At 40.6% G+C, this 21,796-nt stretch overlaps 1 protein-coding gene across 2 annotated transcripts in view; it reads left to right on the top strand.

The window, feature by feature from the left end:
* Positions 1-21,796, top strand: part of Plcb1 (phospholipase C beta 1) — a 660,438-nt gene that overhangs the window by 418,024 nt on the left and 220,618 nt on the right. For both annotated transcript variants that reach the window (XM_057780532.1, XM_057780533.1), the window contains exon 4: positions 14,829-14,966. In XM_057780532.1, the coding sequence (XP_057636515.1) occupies positions 14,829-14,966 (138 nt within the window). The remainder of the gene's footprint in view (positions 1-14,828; positions 14,967-21,796) is intronic.

Below are 21,796 nucleotides of genomic sequence, written 5' to 3'. Positions count from 1 at the left end.
TAGAATGGACAAGTTCTGGGTCCCATTTTGTTGTTGTTGTTGTTTTGACAGAGTTGCTGCTCTACAATGCTTTGTTCATTACTACTTGATTCATTGATTCTTGTTGTTTTGTTTGTTTGTTTGTTTTGAAACCTGAAGATTCTCACATACTAGACAGATGTTCTACTTCTAGGCTATCTTCCCAACCTAGTGCTTTTACTGTTAATGAAATCAAATTTTCTATCTTGTTGCATCAACTCTCAGATTGTGAAAAATGATGCTTAGTTCAAGGTCTCAAAGGTTTACATTTACACAGTTGTCTAATGTCTTTGCAGTTTTAGCTCCTACATTTAGGTACACTACACATTATGAGTTAATTTTTGTATGTATTGTGAGGTAGGAATCCAACTTTAGTATGAAGGTAAGCTTATTTAAGTAAGTAGATTTTAATTTTAATTTTTCCATTTTAAAGAAAATACTGAAATCAATGGTAAGCTAAACATCGAAGAACTGTGTCATGATTTCTTTCCAAACTTTCTGGTAAATCATCCCAGCATCCCACACTCCTGAAGAAATTGCTTCCTTGACTTGTACTTTTATTAATTACTATTATCTATAGAAGGCAAGACCAAAACAAGACTAGGAGAGATATTGGCACCTATATACATTTACACATATGTATACATTTGCAAGCTCAATCTAAATTTAAGATTCTGTTTTAACCTAGAAGCTATAAAGCAAGCACTGAGAAACTAAAATGATAGCATTGGGTATCATTTGATTTAATTCCTATTTATCAAATACAGGAAATAAATGCTATGGTTTTGGTAAGATTAAACATGGGTAGGACAGAAAGTTAAGAATTAAAATAAATTAACACCTTCAACAAAGCTACCACTTAGAAACTTTCCTGGTGCAATATTAGATGGAAATCACTGAGGAATCCGTGAGGTACATAGTTTACACAGCTTAAGAAGGTACAGGGTTGCTGTCACTCGGGGTTTACAAGGCTGACATGGTTTATCATTTCTAACGCTTGGGGTTGTGGTAAGGGGGGGGAAGAAGAGTGGGGGTGATGAATATCTGACGATGCTCTCAGGAATAATAGTGAGACAGGGACAGAGTTCCAAATCCCCTTCAAAGGTGTATCCCTAGTGACCTGACTTCCTTTTCTTAGGCTCTACCCCTTAAAGATTCTAACACTTCAAAAAACACCATACCCTAAATACCACACCTTAGACACACTGACCATTGGGGTGCATTCTAGATCCCAAGTACTCTAGCCAGTGCATTTAGATGCAGGAGTTGACTAGTAAGAGTGGAGGATTATTTTAAAATGTTAAAAGCCCTCTATTTCACCATTAATTTTTTTTTTTTTTTAAAAAAAAGGAGGTGTAAAGCCAGGCATGCCAGTGCATGTTTGTGACCATACCATTTGGGAAATGGAAGCAAAATGATTTTGAAGGTTAAGGCCAGCCTTGACTACAGATTGAGTTTGACAACAACTTGGGGTTATGTAAGACCCCCATCTCAAAAAACCAACAAAAATTTCGAATTTCTTAACTCCAAACACATGAGTCACACTTGTTTTTACTTTTTAAACTCATAAAAGTAAATTCTTCAGGAAGCCAGGAGAGCTAGTCATAGTGACTGGAAAAGACTTTTTCAGCCAAATATAGTTTATGGAGTTCCATTGCCTCAGTGGACAGGAAGGTCGGTGACTGAGCACTCTGCGGGGACATCTCAAGGCCACCCTTTTGGTACTGTTCAAGGACTTCTATGTAATGCATTCACCACGAGCTGCTTCTGTTGAAAACCCATCAGCTTTATTTCTTCACCTTCTCACCTCCCATCAACACAATGAGGCAGCTGTCATGTGTTCCAAAAACATTGCCAGATCCCTAGAACCTGCCAGGTAGTGAAGGAATGGTTTATTGAATGAATGAATGAAGACAAGTACAACGGGAGAAGGTGAAAGGAGTCTGCTTATGGAATCTGTAGAGCTCCAGAACATTCACTTGGGAGTTGGTTCTTATCCTGAATGGTACTTCAATGGACATTCAAAATTTTCTTGAAATTCTGTGATATAAAACACAAAAGTGAGCCTGCAAGATGGCCCATCAAGGAAAGTCACTAGGCTGGCAACCCGAGTTTGAGCAAGACTTGGAACCCAGATACAGGCGGATATAGAGAGCCTGCTCTACAGAGCTGTTTTCTGAATTCCACCCACACACTGAGGAATGCATTTATGTGCATATATACACACAAATAATAATAATAAATACATAGAAACCACAAAAGTGGGTTTGCAATAAATGATTCCCAAGGCCTTGTCTTGGCTCTTTCTTCGCTGACAGTCAGTTCTTTCCTCAGCTCAAGTCCTTTAAGGCTTCCAAGGTTTTACCTTCCCCTGACCTGTGTTACTAGATCCTAAAGTCCTCTTGTCTCCTATGGCCCTGGTGGATATCCAGGGTTTTTGACCAGAAGATCTGGTTAACCATGAACTTATATATCCCAGAGGCAATAGATGTCACAGGCTCTATAGGTGTACTGGGTACTATGGAGCTTACCAGATTCTTCTGTCCTAATTATGGGCTGGCCAACACATATCACCTTTTTAGATGCCCTACCTGCTTTGGGCTCTCGAGGGCTCAAGGCTTTCTCATCCAGCAAAACATTATTGATTTTGCTTGCATCATGCATATTATAATTTTAACTTCTTTATAAGCATAACTTTTTAAAGATACCTACAATACCATCATATGCACTTAAATTATTTGTTTCATATATGTGCATGGTACTTTGAATATTTAACTAATTTGCAAACCACTTGTATTTGAGAATATCTAATACACAGTTTAGTGATTTATAGTTCTTTTGTTATAGGCATAGAAGCAGCCAATGTATCATATTTTGAAGGTGCTATTATAGTTCTGCATCACTATTCAAAACCACCTACATGAAACACAATAGCCTTAGAAATCAATGTTTTTAATAAAGTGCCTTGTTTCTGAAATGTCCCTGTTTGCTACCAAATATAACAATGCACAGAAATCTTTACCATCTATCTTCTGTGGAGACTTATCCAAAATGTGTCACCTCTCTTTAAATTCATTAGAAGTTATTTTTTACAGGCTATACTTCATTAGGCCTTCCTATGTAGTCACATTTTAATAAATAGAAAATGGTTTTAGCCTGAGAATCAAGGGAGGAAAATGTGAGATGAAAATATAATGACCTGAAACCCATGAAAAAGAAAAAGATGTAACAAATCTCCTTAATGTTTTTGTGCTATAGGCTTCTTTGACTGTATTTAGAATCCTGTTTATCAAACTGAAGTTAGGGGCTCTGTTTTCTGTAGCTATCATTGGTAGAAAAAAGGCTTCCCCAACTGGGCTTATGTTCTGAATGTACGTGTAGCCTCTGTACCTCTTCAAGCTTAGAGGCTCAAAATTTAAACATGGCATTATAGCCTTTACTTCCTCAAGCCTGGACATCCCCCCTGGCATCCCTGTTATTCCTAACAGCACCAACATGTTGGTTCAGCAGTTCAGAATCTCAGACTACTACAGGCATCACCATCTCTTGAACCCCAGTACCAATGCCAATGTCAAGTCGTGCTGTTTTGTCCTACCTAGTGCTCAGGTCCAACCATCTCGACCACTGTACCCCTGTCTAAACTACTAGGCTCTCCTATTACAACACATATGTGAGATATAGATCTGACTGTACTTCCAAAATTCAGAAGGCAGAGGTTGGGGGCTCAAGGCCAGTCTGGGCTGCATAAAAACTTATAGACCAACCTGAACTACATAGTGACAGTCTGAGAACAACAAAATAAATAAATAGACAGATAAGTATTATATACAATCTCCTTCTTCCAGTCTCTCTCAACACTCTAACAAATGCTGTTCCAGGTGCCCCCAGCTTGAAATTGTTCAAGGGAGACTTTCGTGGAGTGCCTTCCTAAAACAGGTCATACCTTTCTGCACAGAGTGCCACCTGTTTATCTCTCCTGCTTTATGTCACCTGACCTTCTCCCCTAACTTTGCGTCTTTTCACACTTGCTCTCCTCTCTTCAGTCACAGGGAGGGCTAGGTTGCATTTGCATATGATGCGCATGCCTTGTCTGCAATGTCTGATGATAACAAACACAATTCAGTTACTCAAAATGCCTCTATGGAGCCTAAGGCTTGGTGGCACATATCTTTAATTCCAGAGCTCGGGAGGAAGAGGCAGAAGGATCTCTATGAGTTCCAGGCCATCCTGGTCTATATAGTGAGTTCCAGACTAGTCAAGGCTACATGTGCAGCCCTGTCTCCAAAACAAAGAAAAATAATCAATGTCTCTAGCGAGTTTCCTCCCCCAGCCCTTTTTTAAAATTAATATTGTTAGATTCCTGAACTATACTCTCTTATATTTAGTTATGAGACTCTTTAATTTTTGTTTTATCTTTTAAGTTATTTTGTGGTTGTTGAAGACTGGGTCTCACTACATGCCACAGACTGCCTCAAGCTAGTAATCTTCCTGCCTTTGTCTTTAAGAGCTTAAATCCCTTGGGTTTGTTATTGTTGTTTTGCTTTTTAATACCTATTTCCTCACTAGGTTGTAAAGCGTCACTAAGATGAGGCTATTTGGTTTTTTTCAGTACTATAGCTCCATCAACTAGCACAACACCAGGTAAACAGTCGGGTCCTGATAAACATTTGTTCCGTGAATGAGTGGTGACGGTTCTGCACTGGACCATAAAAGATCCCTTGAGAAATACATCCCTGAATAGGGAGAAAGCAGCAGTTCTGCTTTGCAGTGAGATGCGCTAATTATGTGTCCTTTATATTGTATCAGTTCTAAGTCTACTGGGACGGAGCCTAAAGAGCTGGATCTACCCAGTGGGACCATTCTGGGGAGTGCTCAGTGGGGTCCTCTTATATAGAACAGAGAATGCAACAGGGATCTCAAACAAAGCCAATCTCAAGCAGCCTTCTTCAGGCAAAAGCAGAAGAATGGATACCTAGAGATTCGAGGTAGTGTGTGTGTTCAAATTGAGGTCAGGCCATGCTCCCAGTAACATGAAGTTTTTCTTCCATAGCTTTCGTAGGCTGCCTCTGGGTACAAGTGGTGAAGTGTAGGAGACAGTTTGTACTATTTCATAATAGGCAATTGTTAAATATTTGCAAAATTCTCTGTTAACCTCAGGCATTATTATAAATTAAATAATATAAACTTGCAGCCAGATGAGTTATATTTAAAATACCTCAAAATGTATCACTTTGTAATTATTTTATTAAATAATATGGCTATCTGTGATCTTGAGGTTTGTTGTCCCTCTTACAGATTTAGAGTTAAATAGCATGTAATCGTGGACTTCTTCTAATGTCTTTTCAGCTCCAAGTTAACCTATGTCATTGGGTAGCTTGAGACTGGCTGTTTATCTCACGGGCATCAATAAATATTACACTATAGATAGAGCATGGGGCTTTAACTTGCTGACTTGTTTGAATTTTGTGTTCCGAATGTTTGATGATTTGCTTTCTTTTGGTTTCTGAAAGACTATTGTTAAGCAGTTGCTGGCCAACCACAGGAAGGCATTCATTCCCGGCCCAGTGCAATCCAATTTTTGTACTTAATTGTTGAAATTACCCAGCAACACTACACATCATCAGACTGGAGTCAAGCTATGAACCAGTCTCTCCGTTTTGTAAACCATATTTGTCCTCAGCTGTGTTCCACATAAGGGTACTGAGCTGAAGTATTTAAAGAGGAGCACAGGTAGTCTCAGGTAAACCTATTTCTGGACGAGCCACGGTAGTATTTGTCATGCCTTAACCATATAGTATATATTTGTCTAAAACCAATAAATAAGTCAAGAAATGGAAATTTTTTCAGTCAGCCGTTAACAAATAGGGTGGTTAGACTTCTCTGGCTATGAAAGCAGGCAACATTATGTCCAATCTCAAAATATAGCAGGCACTGAATGTCATCATCCCGGGATGGCATAAGAACATTTGGCTTCCTGATTTGCAACAAAATAACAAAATATCATGGCAAAATTTTGAATGAGAGAGAGGAAAAAAAATGGCTGAAGAGGTAGGAAGGAAAAAAGCTGCAAACACAGCAGTGACGTGCAAAAAGCAATTACAGCAAATGCTAAAATGGAAAGACCTGGCTAATCAGGTCCTGGGACCGGTACTGTTTGGGAGCATCTCTTTCTGTGAAGTGAAGAGTGCCTTGTGCCGTGCCTGTGCAGAGCTGTGCCGAGAACGCTGGAGATGGTTTTACAGCTGGGAGAAATTATTAACCCTCAGGTCTCGTTGAATAGACCCAATCACAGAACTCTCAAGATGTTTTTTTTTCCTCATTGAAATTGAAGGTCTTAGAGATTACAACTTTGGTCTTCATGCATAATGTGCTTTGATGAATAGGTATAATGGATTTTTGAAGATAGGTTCTTACTGCCAATGAGAAGCACACACATAGAAAGATAGAGTTAAGCCAGGACTTACTTAGGTGTTAGCAGTTACTCCTTTTGAAAGCAGATATGAGATCTCCCCAAGACTTTGAATTGTGGAGGGTTTTATATCCCTGGGATTCTAAATAAATAACATTGTATCGACCTTTATGTATTAGTGGATGTGGTTAATGTCTGTATATCTGGATTAACAGAAAACAGGTGTAAGTAAAATTAAGGGGAAAAAAATCCCTGAAAGTCAAAATGCATTTAATTATGAGATACATGTCTAGAACCTTCAACAGACATTCACAGACAAATTATCCATTTAATCCATTCTCCTTCAAATGCTTGTAGTCAATTGGTAGGAGAGCTTCTTTCTTAGCTCCTAAAAGCATTTACAGTTTTAATGGGAAAAGAAGGTAAGTAGCAGCCAACATTTATTTCACTATTTTCCATGTCAGCAATCATATCAGGGCATGCGTGAATGCATTCACATACACACGCACGCACACATGCGCACGCACACACACTTTAATTCCTTAAGGACATGGGATCCTTTAGCCTCTACAGCTTCAGTTCACTCCCTGTGCTAATGTTGTATATAGCAGGCATTGTGCTCAGTACCCACCTCGTGAGGAAGCTAAACTGAAGCTCGGGAATCATGTTGCCTTTTGTGAAAATCAGTTGAATGAGGAGTTGGAAACTGAGACCTTGCTGGAATGGTTTGTCCTTTAGCACTCTGTGAAATGCTTCTGATGGGAAGAGCTAATTAAGAGAGATGCTAAATTCAAATACACGGTTTTAAAATATAGTCAGTCTCCTTCTGCTCCTCCTTTGGATCGTGAGACTTCAGTCCAGTGCTCCAATGTTGGTCTCTGTCTCTGTCTTCTTTCATCGCCTGATGAAGGTTAATATTCAGGGGGATGCTTATATGTTTTTCTTTGGGTTCACCTTCTTATTTAGCTTCTCTAGAGTCACGAATTATAGTCTCAATGTCCTTTATTTATGGCTAGAAACCAAATATGAGTGAGTACATCTCATGTTCCTCTTTTTGGGTCTGGCTTACCTCACTCAGGATAGTGTTTTCAATTTCCGTCCATTTGTATGCAAAATTCAAGAAGGACAACGAGGGGTGCACCCACACACTGAGGCAATGGGGATGATCTATCGGGAACTCACCAAGGCCAGCTGGCTGGGGACTGAAAAAGCATGGGACAAAACCGGTCTCGCTGAACATAATGGACAATGAGGACTACTGAGAACTGAAGAACAATGGCAATGGGTTCTTGATCCTATTGCATGTAATGGCTTTGTGGGAGCCCAGGTAGTTTGGATGCTCACCTTAATAGACCTGGATGAAGGTGGGTGGTCCTTGGACCTCCCACAGGGCAGAGAAACCTGCTTGCTCTTTGGGCTGAGGAGGAAGGAAGACTTGATTGGGGGAGGGGGAGGGAACGGGAGGTGGTGGCGGGGAAGAGGCAGAAATCTTTAATAATTAAATTAATTAATTAATAAAAAAATCAGCAAGGAAAAAAAATAAATTAATTAATTAATAAAAAAAATCAGCAAGAAAAAAAAAATAAAAAATAAAACCTCATTGGACCAAAAAAAAAAATAAAATAAAATAAAATATAGTCAGTCCATTATATATGAACCATATAAGCATAAATACAAATGGAAATGAATACTTTGACTGGTAAGTCACACAGAAATAGGTTCTGGTTCTCATGAGGTTAAGTTGTTCAGTGGGTACCTCATTCTGGCTTTAACTTTCAAGCTGTGATTTACTTCTCAGCTGCTCTCATGAAGGCTCATTTATTTACTCTGACAGCATTTTAAATGGAATGTTGCTGTCAGCTTCAATTCACAGATGAGAAAACTGAGGCATGGAATGGGAAACAAAGCTCCGCATGACCAAGTTGCTGTAAATAGTAGAGACAAATACCCCACAGAATTAGTGCAGAATCTGCTGCCTCCCTCATTGGGTGATAGGCAAAAACCATAGAACGTTCCAGAGAAGACCCCAAGGGAATCATACCCAATTGCTACTTTTACAGGAAATCCATACAAGGACATAATCGGAGACTCAGAGCTTCCATGCTGCCCTGGAGATAAAAACATGACTGTGAACACATCCTAAACTAATCTGAAGAAAGGTCACCCTCCTGACCCTATGAGTCAAAAGTGGTGAACTGACTACAGTTGCCATCAGACACTGACCAGCAGGACCATACACTGCACCAGCTTGCAAACTTGAATCACCAATTGCTCCTACTCACTTTTGTCAACCTGCCTCCCACATCCGTGCTAGGATTCCAACCTAAAGCTTTCTGGATACTCGAGAATAGGTGTGCCATGAAGACACATGCCCACATGCCCAGTCTTTTTTGTTCGTTTTTTTTTTTTTTAAACAGAGCTCACTAATTTGCCTAGACAGTTTTGAACTTGTGATCCTCCTGCCTCTGCTGCTATAGCAGGTAGGATTACAGGATGAGCCACCAGGCCCCTTTTGGCATTGGTCAGTCAAGAAGGAACATTCTGTTGCAGTTGAAATCCCTCATTTGCATGAAGGAGTTGGCAGAAACTGTGGGTGCTCTTTCAATAAACTTCACTTTCTCTTTTGGGCATCCACAGTCTGGCTTGTTGTTAGGTAGAGCTGCAGCTCTCATCGAACTGACACAGATGCCTTCATAGGAAACCTTTCCCTGAACTCTTCTGATTCTGTACCCTGCCTTCTACTATAGATTCAATAAACTCAAGCCAGTTACAATGGGTCAGTACAGCCATTAGTGTATATGTCTGGGTAGGTTGAATTCCAAACAAGAAAATTATTATTAAAATACGGAGAAACCCTGTCTCGAAAAATCCAAAATAAATAAATTAATTAATTAATTAAAAAAAACTTTTCAGACCTCTTTTTGAAATATGCTTAGCTTTTGAGTGTGTTCTCAAGTTCTATGAGCTCCCTGGGGAATATACAACTGCCGAAGAGTACCATGAAAGAGAACAGATGCTTCTACGAAATAGATCAATAAAATGGAGATGAAAAAGGAAAAACACTGACCAATAAGACAAAAACCAAACAAACAATAAACAGCCAAACAAACAAAAACCTTACCTGTCAGGGAGATAAGACAAACTCACATAAATATTAGTTATGCTTTAACCAAAGCATGTGGATATGAAAATTACCAAGAGACTGGCTTCCCTGCAGGTTGAGGGAGATATATTGAGAGTGATGTGTTTCACTGCCTCTGAGGGGGCTCAAACACAAAGGAGCACAGAATTCATGACTGCCTACTGTGTGTACACCTCTGTCCCTCCAGCCTAGGGATTTTCATGTTCTGCAGCAGTTTTGCTGGAAGGGCTCAGAGGCTAAGAACACTTGCTGCTTTTTCAAAGAACAGATTTAATTCCCAGCACCCATGTGCTATCCATAACTCTATATAACTATCTATAACTCTAGTTCTAAGGGATCTGGTGCCCTCTTCTGATTTTGAGGGCACCGGGCATGCATGCAATGTACATTAATGCATGCAGGCAAAATACGTGTGTGTGTGTGTGTGTGTGTTCTAAAAATCAAAATTAAAAAGGAAGAATTTTGCTGGAAGTTGGTAGTTTGCAGATGTCAAGAACGCAGGAAGGGTTGAGGAAGTTGATAACATGAATGGCATACTACCTATAAATACTAACAAGAAAAGGAGGGTGCTAACTACTTCTCTCATTGACTTTTGAGAATCTACCATATACTTTGTGTACTTACACTTTCAGTAAGGTGACTATCCAAAGGCCATTGAATGCCACTCTTTAGCTTCCATTTATCCTAGAAAGAAAACTGGTGTCATTAGTTCATATTTTCTTTCCTATTTTGATTTACTATATCAATTATTTTATACTTTTAATAAACTGACCTAAAAATCACTTTTGGAAGGTGACTGGTAGGTCCTGTTTTATTTTTCTGCCAATAGAAACATGCACATGATTTTTATATTAGTATCATTTAGCTGTATCAAGGACTATGTCTCTCTATTTACAATTATTACACTTAGCATTGATCAAAAGACTTTCAAATATCTGGCCTTTCTCGTGAGTGATGGATAACCATAATTTGGTTGAGAACGTTGTATTAAATGCTGAGAACAGAATTTTCTTCATATAAAAAAGGTTGAATAAGCCTGAAATATGATAAAGATGCATTTCATGAGTATGAAAAACAAATGAGTATGGTAGATCTTTCTACACTAAACAAAAGGTTTCTGGTACCTAAGTATCCCAAGGAGATGCATTGTGTTGGGAAAGCCTGGCGTACAAATAGATATCTTTTCTTTAGAAGTCAAATTAAGTAGTGAAGATCTAAACTGGCATTTAGTTTTCCTTTTAAAAACCTTATGCATAATTTCCCATCTGTCTCTGACATTCTAAATTACATAATTCTATAATTGTGTCATACTTAAGTCCCCCTTCCTTAGGTGCAGAACAGTCTTTATTTCTCCAGAAGCCAATTGCCAGGTAATGGTAATAGCTAACAGATATCACCAAGAGCAAAACTCTTTCTTTAGAATGAACATGAAGTAATTTAATCACAAGTCCTGATGATGAAGAAAAAGTAGACTTGGGATAAATACTGGTTCCTCTGCTAGTGACCCCTCAAACTGCCCATGCCACACTACTGTCACCCACATTCAGAGGGTCTAGTGTGGTCGTATGCTGGTTTCCCAGCTGTCCGTCCAGGATCGGTGAGCTCCCACTAGCTTGAGTCAGCTGTGGCTTTCCCCATCATGGTCTTGGCCTTTACTCATAATAGCGCTCCTCCCTCTCTATGGCTTAGCTCCGCCCAGTACTTAGCTGTGGATCTCTGCATCTGTTTCCATCAGTTACTGGATGAAGGTTCTATGATAACAATTAAGGTAGTCATCAATCTGATTAAAGGGGAAGGGTAGTTTAGGTATCCTCTCCACTATTGCTTAGATTCTTAGCAGTATTTGTTCCTAGTGCATGAGCTGGCTCTTTGGAGCCTATTCCCTATGGAGGGATACCTTGATCAGCCTAGATACATGGGGGAGGACCTTGGTCCTGCCTCAAGTGATGTAGCAGACTTTGTTGACTTCCCATGGGAGTCAATACTCTGGATGGGGAGGGCGGGGGCTGGGGGAGAAGGTAGGAAAAGTGGGAGGATGAATGGGGGAGGGAACTGGGATTGGTATGTAAAACAAGATTGTTCAAAGAAACAAATAAAAAAGAAAAAGTGGACTTGCGTAGCCAGGTCACTTTTGTTTCATGATTCTTATAGGAGTGGAGATAACCTAGGGACTAATTGAAAACTGCCAGGGTTTTTAGTTGCTCTTAGCCCAGAGGCACAGAAAGAATATTCTCTGTAAAAAGTAAGCCTGGAATAATAGCTGAAAGTGTAAAATTCCAAGCTCACCCCATCACTTAGTTTTCCCTATATCCTTTAATACTCTTGGAAAAGTTAAACAACTTTGCAGAGCGGAGGGATGGCTTGTTCTCCTTAAAAGCATCTACAGTCAACATGTCAGTGTGTTTAAGGCTCTAGAACCTGGGGAGTCGAATAGTCTCTGGGAACTTATCAAGGATTTTGAGATTCACTTAAAGTTGCTTGGGAGAAAAGACAGGGGACAAAGTAGTTCAGACAAACTATCTACAGGACTTTGTCCTTAGTACAATTTTGATTTTGCATGTTTGTTTTTCAAATACAACCATTCATTTTCCCAGACCTACAGTGCTGGAGTCCAGAAGTATCACAATTTTAGACCTCTGAGTTCACTGAAATAATTTTATCTGTGAAGTCCTCATCTGTGCAGTCAATGCAGTTGTGTTTTCAGATTATTGATCTTCACAGTCTGACAGTCTAAAGCTGCTGGGGATAGCCTGTGGTACATGAAGAGATGGGTGTCTTCATCAGCAAATGCCCCACGTGTAGATCTGCTGAGAAAATAGAAGTGTTCCACAATAAGATGTTGTAGTGTGAGTAGAGGGGATTAAAATGAGGAATGGTCTAAGAGAAAGTAAAATACAGTTTAAAATGTCATACTCCAAACTGAAAAAAAATCAACATTAGGACACAACTTACTTGTTACATATTTTCAATCGTTTCTCATTTTATATCCTGAACTATATGATTTTAAAGCATTAGAATTTCTATTTATAAAATATATCCCACATCCAGTTGCTCTTCTAGCTCATTATCAAAACTCATTTAAAACTCTATGTTAGAAACGTGAACCGTTTCAGATAGACTCACCAATATTCAGGTTCAGTTATTAATTCCCTTTTCACAGCCTCCTTCATCCACCCAAGCCCAGACACCACCTCTAGTTAACAAAAAGATCAAGGGACTTTTAAAGAAATAGCAATGACCATTAGAAGTAAAACTTAGAGAGACGACATATTTCTTCTAGATTCTTGCTGACTATAGCTGATAGTAATGCTGTTCTTCACAGAATTTTGGAAGTTCTTGACCATATTTTCTGTTTAGGCACCTCCTTTGGAGAGACTTTACATATCTCCAGATCCTCTGCTTCAGTGATAAGTCACACGAACTCCTGACTCCCACACCTCTTCCCTGCAATCCTGGGAAGTAGGAAACCCTTAACCGAGAGCCGTTTAGTGAGTAAGCAAAAGTGTTTTGACCGCACATGAGAATTACGCAAGTTTTAGTTGGTTTCTGAGAATGGTTATTCTCTTCCATGTATACAACAAGTATTGATCAAATACACTTAACTCCCTAAACTTGCCTCTATGGTGTCTGAAAACTATAATGTAATTAATCATTTCCCAGAACAGCGGGGATAATTGTTTAATTTGCTTAAGCATGTGTTTCCAATCTATTGATTCTATAGTGTTGAAACCCCCCGCTTTGTGGTCTTCATTTGGGAATTAGTTGACTCTATCCCTCTCCTTTTGTGGGTTATGGAATTGATAGCTTTGAGAGAAGCAGCTCATCTTTCCAGGAGGCTCCCTTGCCTTGATAAGCTCTCACCTTGTCAGGGAATTAAATCTTCGACTCTACTGGGCAAGCTTGGAAATGAAGTTCCTTTCTCCATAGCTTACTTGAAAGTGTGTCTCTTTGTGCAGCCACGCAGGAGAAAGTTTTATTAATGATGAGAGAATTAATGATACCAAGTGAGTAACTTAACTGGAAAGGTTTTTCTTGTTTTCATTTTGTTTTTTGGTTTTTTTTTTAATTCATTATTTCTTTGTACGGGCTTATAACCCCCCACAGAAGGAGGCCAGAATAACCCAGCCTCAGTAATCAGGCCCTGTTGGCATAAGGTTTTGCTAAATAAATAGAAATGCAAGCATGGTTCTTGCTCAGAAGCCGGCAACAAATTTGCTAAGTGATTGATTTGATGCTAATTTTCTGCATGGACTGAAGTGTCCGGCAGGGCCTGTCCTATGGGAAGGAAATAAATGCAGCCAAGTTGACTAAGCCCTATTTTCGGTTTTATTTTGAGTTCTGTGAGTTTGAAAACGTCCCTTTCCCAGAAAAAAAAAAAAAAAAGGGAGGGAGGCAAAAACAAAAAAACGGTATCTCCAAGGGATACTTACTCAGAGTGTTCCCAAAGAACGAGGCTTGCTCAGAAAGAGATGCCAGGCATCCCCTGAGTCCACAGCCCAGAACACACCCAGTGAGGGACTTAAAATATCCTGTGCATAGCTCCCCTGACATCCTTTCTCTTTACATCTGTACTCAGTGCAGAGGAAGGCCCATGGCGAGAGGCTTGGCTATGTTTCGGCCCCATTGTCACAAATATTGGAGATAATCAGTTTATATGGACAAAAGGCTTATTTCATTCAGCGCATGTTTTAGGGTTCCAGTCTATGACTGAGAAGACTATTGCTCCTGGATTCAATGTCACCTCCACAGGATAGTCTCAATGATCAGAAGACTCCAGCTAAGCACCCCAACTTTACCCCCAATCTTGCACTACTTTCCGATAATACCAACTCAAATGCTTCCAGAACCTATTGAGTTGTTTAGACTCTAGTAGGCATGAACATTTCTATTCCGTAAGAATTTCTTTTGCTGTTTTAACGTGTCCGTGAATGGAGGAGAAGAATAAGATATTTCATTTCAATGTATAACCGATCAGATGATTGGAGGAAAGAGAGGAGAATTCTAACATGTACAAATGCGTTGCAGGATGGCTGTATGACAGAAAGACCACTTCGCTGAAAACCACAGGTCTTAACTGAGAAGTCTTCCCCCACAGCTCTTCGGCAAGGGACCCACCTCCTTGCCACTGTAGAGAGGAATGCTTCCATTCACACAAGTTCCTCTTAAGAAAAGGCAGCTCTACTTCTCATTCATTTAAAGGTGTGCTACCATGTTAGAATCTTTCCTTATATTCCACTCTTTTTAACATTTCTTATCCAGGACCCCAAGTTACGTGAACTCCTGGATGTTGGGAACATTGGGCACCTGGAGCAGCGCATGATAACGGTGGTGTATGGACCTGACCTGGTGAACATCTCTCACTTGAATCTCGTGGCTTTCCAAGAGGAGGTGGCCAAGGTATGGTAGGTGGAGACACGAACGTTGTTGCCCCCATCTGATTTTTAATGATATTGTTTAACCCATGTAGAACACTTTTAATTTGTTTAATAGTTTGATGCAATAATAATCCAGCTGCCAAGTATCCATGTGTTTAAAACATTTTTCAATAATAGTATTGGGGTTCAGTAACATTGTTTTCCTTAGGGACAGGGCATTAGATAAAATTCTCCTGCGAAACAAAGTGTGGATAATGCTACATTTTGTTTCAGCGGGTGTACATTCTTCCTTCTGTCTTAACTTTGATCCTGCCTCCCGCCATTTCTAACTCCGGTTCCATTTTTAACTCTTCCCCTGAGGATGCTCAACTTAACACATTTTAAAACTGGTTTCCCTCACACACACCGCACAGATTAGTGGTTGTGTAGTAGTTATTTAATTGGTATATGAAATAAGAAATACATTTTTAATAAAAATTTAAATAGTCAATATTTATTCAGCTATAGACTGGAATGGTGATTTAAAAACAGGTTTTTTTCTTAGTAATTCATTATGATTCTACTTTAAAAAGGGCTGCCGGTGGTGGAACACGCCCTTAATCCCAGCACTTGGGAGGCAGAGGCAGGCAGATGTCTGTGAGTTCAAGGCCAGCCTGGTCTAGAAGAGCTAGTTCAGGACAGACTCCAAAGCTACAGAGAAATCCTGTCTCAAAAATACAAAAAGAAAAAAGGGGCCTTCCAGATGTTTCCACATGTACACAGAAAGAGCGACAATACACAACAAACAAGAAGCTGTAAATTCCAAGACTCCCTAGACTCAAGTGTGATACTTCCTCTAGAGGTTCTCAGCCTTCCTAATGCTGCAACCCCTTAGTACAGTTTCTCATGTTGTGGTGACCCCCAACCATAAAATTATTTCACTTCTACTTCAGAATTGTAATTTTTCCACTGTTATGAATTGTAATGTAAGTATCTGATATTCAGAACATCTGTATGCTACCCCCAGAGAGACCACGGCACACTAGATTGAGAACTGCTTTCTAAAGTGATGATTTGGAAAGCACTGAAATGAACACATCAAACGGAAGGGCCCCACCCCCATCCATGTTTATTATACTTTGTAGTACAGAACACTGGTGACTTTCCCTCTCCATCAGGGGTTAAGAACATGGATCTACGGATACTTAGGGGTCTGCGTATCATTTGTGTGTCCTTACAGAGCACCCAAAGCACAGATCACAGCTCCACAGTCGCTCCTCGTCAGCATGTGCTGTCATGGCCTGGTGGTCTCTAATTGTCTGATGTCTCGTGCCTTGACAGCTGTATGAGTTACAGTGGACGTGCTGGCCTGCTCCGATATCCCTTCATGATTTTTGGCAGGAGTTTATTTCTGATCATTTCTGTAACATCGACTTCAGTTCTTACAACAGAATGGATAAAATACCAACCGATATAATACTCTGGGGTGTGGAAAGTTACGTTTTTCAAGTGTGTTAAAACCTAACCTGTTTTCTCTGTGTAGCAACAGTATATAATTTACACTTGAAGAGAATACAGGGGCAGGGAACTCTGTCCCTGCTGCCATCCTCCTGGCTCTGCCTTCCTCCCCATTTTAGAGCCCTGTCGTTAACTCACTGGGTTGCATAATGCCATTTCTCAGTTTTGGATGAGTTGGTGGACAGTGGGTGATTGCAGATAAACAAAACATTTGCATTTGCAAAACATCATAAAACTTTCTCTCCTCCAACACACCCACGTTACACTTTCTAAAATGACCAGTCTGGGTATTCATTGTATTTCTAATAAAGACATTAATAAGTGTTCTATTAGACAGGTCTTTACTGAGATTGAATACAGAACCACTTCCATTGCACACTGATCTGTAAACCTTCTGTTGCTTAGGGCCTTTGTGCAGCTATATTTTCACAATGTCCAAGTTCCCCCTCTCTGTGGTTCCCACACACTAATTTCCCATAGATTTAAATTTCTAAGTCCATCATGGTCGCCAGCAGTATGAGATCTGCAAAAGTTACTTCATTCCGTTTTTCAGCAGCTACGTGAAGCTCCTGGCATCATTAATGAAGTCATATAGTATATTTCACGTCCTCTAGATACAAATTTCTTTAGAATAACTCCCCCCCCCCATGAAAATGCAACAGCCAGAAATTTAAATTTTACAGACACTGTTTTCCTTCTAAAGCATATTTTTCACATTTCTGGCTGTTAATATTTTCAGAGTCCATCGCACCTTGTACCTAATCTCAGGTGTCTTGCATAGCGCTCACTCTGAAGGAAAGAGTGTGTCATTGCATGAAAACAAGAAAAGAAAAAGGAAGGTATATAACTGCTTCTATGTACAGTGGAGGAGAAAGTTTATTGCTGAAAAAAAGGAGAGTATATCCCAGAGGCAGAGCCGTCTGGGAGAGTTCAAAGTGGACATGACCATGGGCCGTATGAGAAGAGGGGAGAGGGTAAATGAGAGATAGGAGAGAGGGGAACCAGGTGCAGCAGCCAAGAGGGCAAAAAGTAAAAGCAGGGCAGGTAACCAAGATGTCTGGATTATATAGGGAAGGGCAGCACAATCCCTGGGCTAGAGATTTGGGGTAGAGAGTTGTGTATGGGTATGCCAGCCATACCCTGTAATAGGTAAGGACTGAGGGATGCTGGGAGAACCTGGTGACCAGGTCCACTTTGATATATTAAAAAGGCACTTCAGCCATTTGTCCCAGGGTTTGAGACCTAACAGTCATGATGTAGGATGCACAGTAGAACTTGGACTCCTCTGAAAGTTGAATGCTGTCAGACTATTTACAAGTAGAGATCAGCTCATGCTACCTCCAGCATGTATCTTCAGGATGGGAGTTTTTCTGTACCAGACACACTTCCAATGTTAGGGCTTCAGCTATGAACAAGGACATTTCCTCAGAGAATCTAGGAAGAAAATCACCAGCTAATTCACAATGAAGTTGTGAGCATGGCATGTCTTATATTGAGTACAGACTAATAAAGCAGGAGGCCTGAGAAGGTAAGGGGAGGAGGAGGGTCTGGTCTCTTAATGAGTCAGGGAAGGTCAGTCTCTAAGGAAACTGCTCACTTGAAATACTAGCATAGATATAATTCCAGACGTGCTGAAGTTTTCCTGTTTTTGTTTGTTTGTTTTTGAGACAGGGTTATTCTCTATGGGCCAGTCTGACCTCAAAGCTTGAATTTTTCTAGTTTTAGTTGAACCCAGACTGCCCTCAAACTTGTAGTTACCCTTTGCAGCCACAGAATTGCTGGACCTAAAATTGTGCTCTACCATGCCTGGCTGAAATTGAATTTTTAATTTAGTCCTTAAGAAGGTTGGATCCTGACGGGCAGTGGTGGCGCATGCCTTTAATCTCAGCATTCGGGAGGAAGAAGCAGGTGGATCTTTGTGAGTTTGAGGCCAGCCTGATCTACAAGAGCTAGTTCCAGGAATAGGCTCCAAAGCCACAGAGAAACCCTGTCTTGAAAAAAACCGAAGAAGGAGGAGGAGGAGGAGGAGGAGGAGGTTGGATCCTTTGAGAGACGGACGTGCAGAGGAAACTCTTCCACCTTCCCTCTGTGATTGGACTAAGAACATAGCACATAGCATCTCTTGCAGTGAAACAACAATCACATCTTCCTCACACAGCCCGACTCAGCAGCCTCCCTGTGCCCTAACAATCAACTCTCCTCTGAGAGTACAGTGTGTATGAGAAGTAGGAATGTAAGCCATCCTGTTCTCCACACATCCCTGCTGTCTAGAAGGTCAATGGTCACATAGTGTTTGCTATCACTTGGCCCTCCAGGACTTCATCTCACCTCCCTGAAATGTCTGACCACTCTGAGGAGCTTCAGAAGAGATGGTGAATGTCATGATTCTTTACTTTGACTCCCAATGGACCTGCATTCACACAATCTACTGCAAGGTTGGGGGTATCCGTATCCACTAAGTAAATGAAAACAAAGGATGAGCAGAATAAATAAACTCTCTAATAAATATGGCTGCTTCATCATCTGAGTAATATCTTTAGGGAACACACTATAGTTTTTAGACATGTCACCATGACTACATCTTCCTTGAAACCCCCCTCCCCCATAGCGCCAATTGCCAGCCTCATTCAGAGGCAAATGTCCTTTGACCATCAGTTCTATCATTTTGATTCCCATCTCTTCTATTCTAATGTAGACCTTGGTCACTCAAACACAACTGCCGTGCCTCCCTGATCTATCTTCGGTATCACCTCTGCACACACTCTTGCCCTCTGACTTTTTCTAGTCGTCTGGAAATGCCTTTAGTTATCTAAATTTCCATCCAGCCTCCCTTGGGATTTCCTACCATGAAAAGGTACTGTAATACTCAGCATCCCTGTAAACATCTCAGTTCACTGCTAGAACTGCCCCAGCCAGAAGGACAACGCTCATTTTCAGAGACTGCATAGGCTACATACAGGTTGTAGACTTAAATCTGCAAGACCTTCTGAGGTGTGTTAATAACTACACTGCACAGAAGTGATGCAGAGAAGACTGGGGGGATGGGAACCTCCTGACAATCTCCACGAGCCGTTTTCATCAGTGTAGCTGCTCTTTAGCTTCTACCAGTTGTGAACCAGTAGGTATAAAACGTGACTGTAGCCAGAATTACCAGAGAAGCTTATTAAAAGACTGGCTACAGGTCTGGGTGCACAGTCCTACCCAGCAGGTCTGGGTGCACAGCCCTCGCTTGGCAGGTCTGAGATAAATTCTGGGTATTTGCATGTCTAACAAGTTCCCAGGAGATTTGCATCCTGCAGATCTGGGCATTGCACTCTAGTGCTGTCTGACCTCCGAGTTTAGTTCCTAAAGGAGTTGGAGAATCCAGATAGGATGTTAAATATAGACGCCAGTTGTTTTCACATATCATGTTAGACAAACAAATACAACTACGAGCTGGATGTGCTTTTGGGACTTCTGTTGGCAGCTTCTCAGTCTAGATTCACATTAAGGAAGAAAATCATTGCACTGAATAGAATCTCGGGTCTTGACCTCTGAACACAATGGGGAGAGGCTATCATCTTACTTAACAGAGCCAAATCGACATTCTTAAGCACATGTGTGCATTCTCTAACTTGCAAACATTTCCCAGAGTCTTTGGGATACCTAAGAAATATGGCCTCTTTGCATGACACTTTTCAAGAAACTGAGTCATCTAGCCTCCTTAATGACCATTGTGGGAACTTGGCAAACATTTCTCTAATAGTAACTTATTTGTACCTCAAGTCAGTTAACATTCTTAAGCAGGTATCTCCATGAGCTGTGGGAGAAGGGAGAGAGCAACATGAAGGAAAATCTTGTGGATGCCTCTAGTCTCTATTTCTGAGCAAGTAAGGAAAATGAAAGATGATGTGGAGGGGGCACAGAATATGATGTAAGTAGGGCAAGTCGAAAATTCAAGAAGAAACACCGCTCAGTGTTTTGCAAGGTCACATTTTAAAATTCAACCCATTAATTAAACAAACACAATACAAGCAATAGAACTTTTGCTGAGAAGACAAATGCAGGCTGTTGTGCTGCTGGGGAAAACAAAACCATTGCAAATGAATTATTTCTCCAGCATGGAGGCCATTTTTGCTTACTGTAGGAAAGAAATAAAGAGGGGAAAGAATTCATATTAATAAGTCCTGAAGTTAGGGATACAGGAAGGAATGCAGAAAAGAGAAGAAAGCACTTAAGGCATCTACAGATCCAAAATCTCAGCCACAGTCTCCCAACAAATGGATATGAACCCTGAAGCCCCTTGACAATTGGTCAGAGTTTTTATCTGTAAAGGGAAGAAGGTGTTGGGATCCTTCACCCAGTGACTTCTTCAACAGTTGTATTAAGCTCTCCACAATGTCCCAGGCTCTGTTCTTGTTAACTGAGGATAGAACAGTAAACAAAACAAAGACTCTCTGCTTATGGAACATGAATTCCAGTGAGGGAGAGACAATCAACAAAACAAAACAAAACAAATAATAAGGAAGTGAAAAGTGAGATAGTAGAGGTTGGGAGTGTTGGAAAGTAGACATAAAATTATGTAAATTGGTCCCACCAGACATCTCTATTACCTAGGAAACGAGTTTTCTTTTTAGGTTTATGAGCTTGTTAATAAAATAAATAAAAACCAACTCGGAAGGAGGCTTGAGGAGGATTTTATAGTGTTTGAGAGAAACTTCACATTGCAGACAAGCTGAAATCCTGAAGGAGGGAGATGGAAAAGAGGAGGAGAGATAGTCATTCCATTTGCTGCAGAGCCAGAAAACATTCCCATGGCGGTTTTGGTAACGTTGTGGCTTCAGGGAAAGAGTGAAAATCCTAGCATGCCAGGGAAAGCATGCTTGGGTGTCTCTGGCCAATATCCAGAAGAAGAAGGACAGGAAAAAAGAAAAGGATGGGACTTGGAAGATAGCTCAGTGGATATGAGCACTGACTGTTCTTGCAGCAAACCTGGGTTCATTTCCCAGTACACACACGGTGGTTCACAATGACCTGTAACTCTAGTTCCAAGGGGTCCAACGCCGTCTTTTGGACTCCTCGGGCGCCAGGCACATAAGTGGTACACAGATATACATACAAACACCCATTCACATAAAGTAAAATGGTTTTAAATGAGAAAGAAAAAGTTCTATAATTGGGGCTTAGGTCTCAGAAAAGTGGGAAGACTGGCGGAAGCACTGCAAGGGTCTGCACCAGTGCAGAGGATTGTGGGAAAGAAAAGCTCTTTACCTCATTAGGGAGATAATCCTCTCTTCTTAGGGTGTGGACTCCTGGCCTCCTGGCCAGGTGATTGACAGACCCAGACGCACTAAACCTTACGGGAAGGAGAGCATA

This window comes from Chionomys nivalis, chromosome 9 (genome assembly GCF_950005125.1).
Source record: "Chionomys nivalis chromosome 9, mChiNiv1.1, whole genome shotgun sequence".
NCBI classification, from domain to species: Eukaryota; Metazoa; Chordata; class Mammalia; order Rodentia; family Cricetidae; genus Chionomys; species Chionomys nivalis.
Note: the sequence above shows the minus strand (reverse complement) of the source record. Positions and strands in the feature narration are given on the sequence as shown.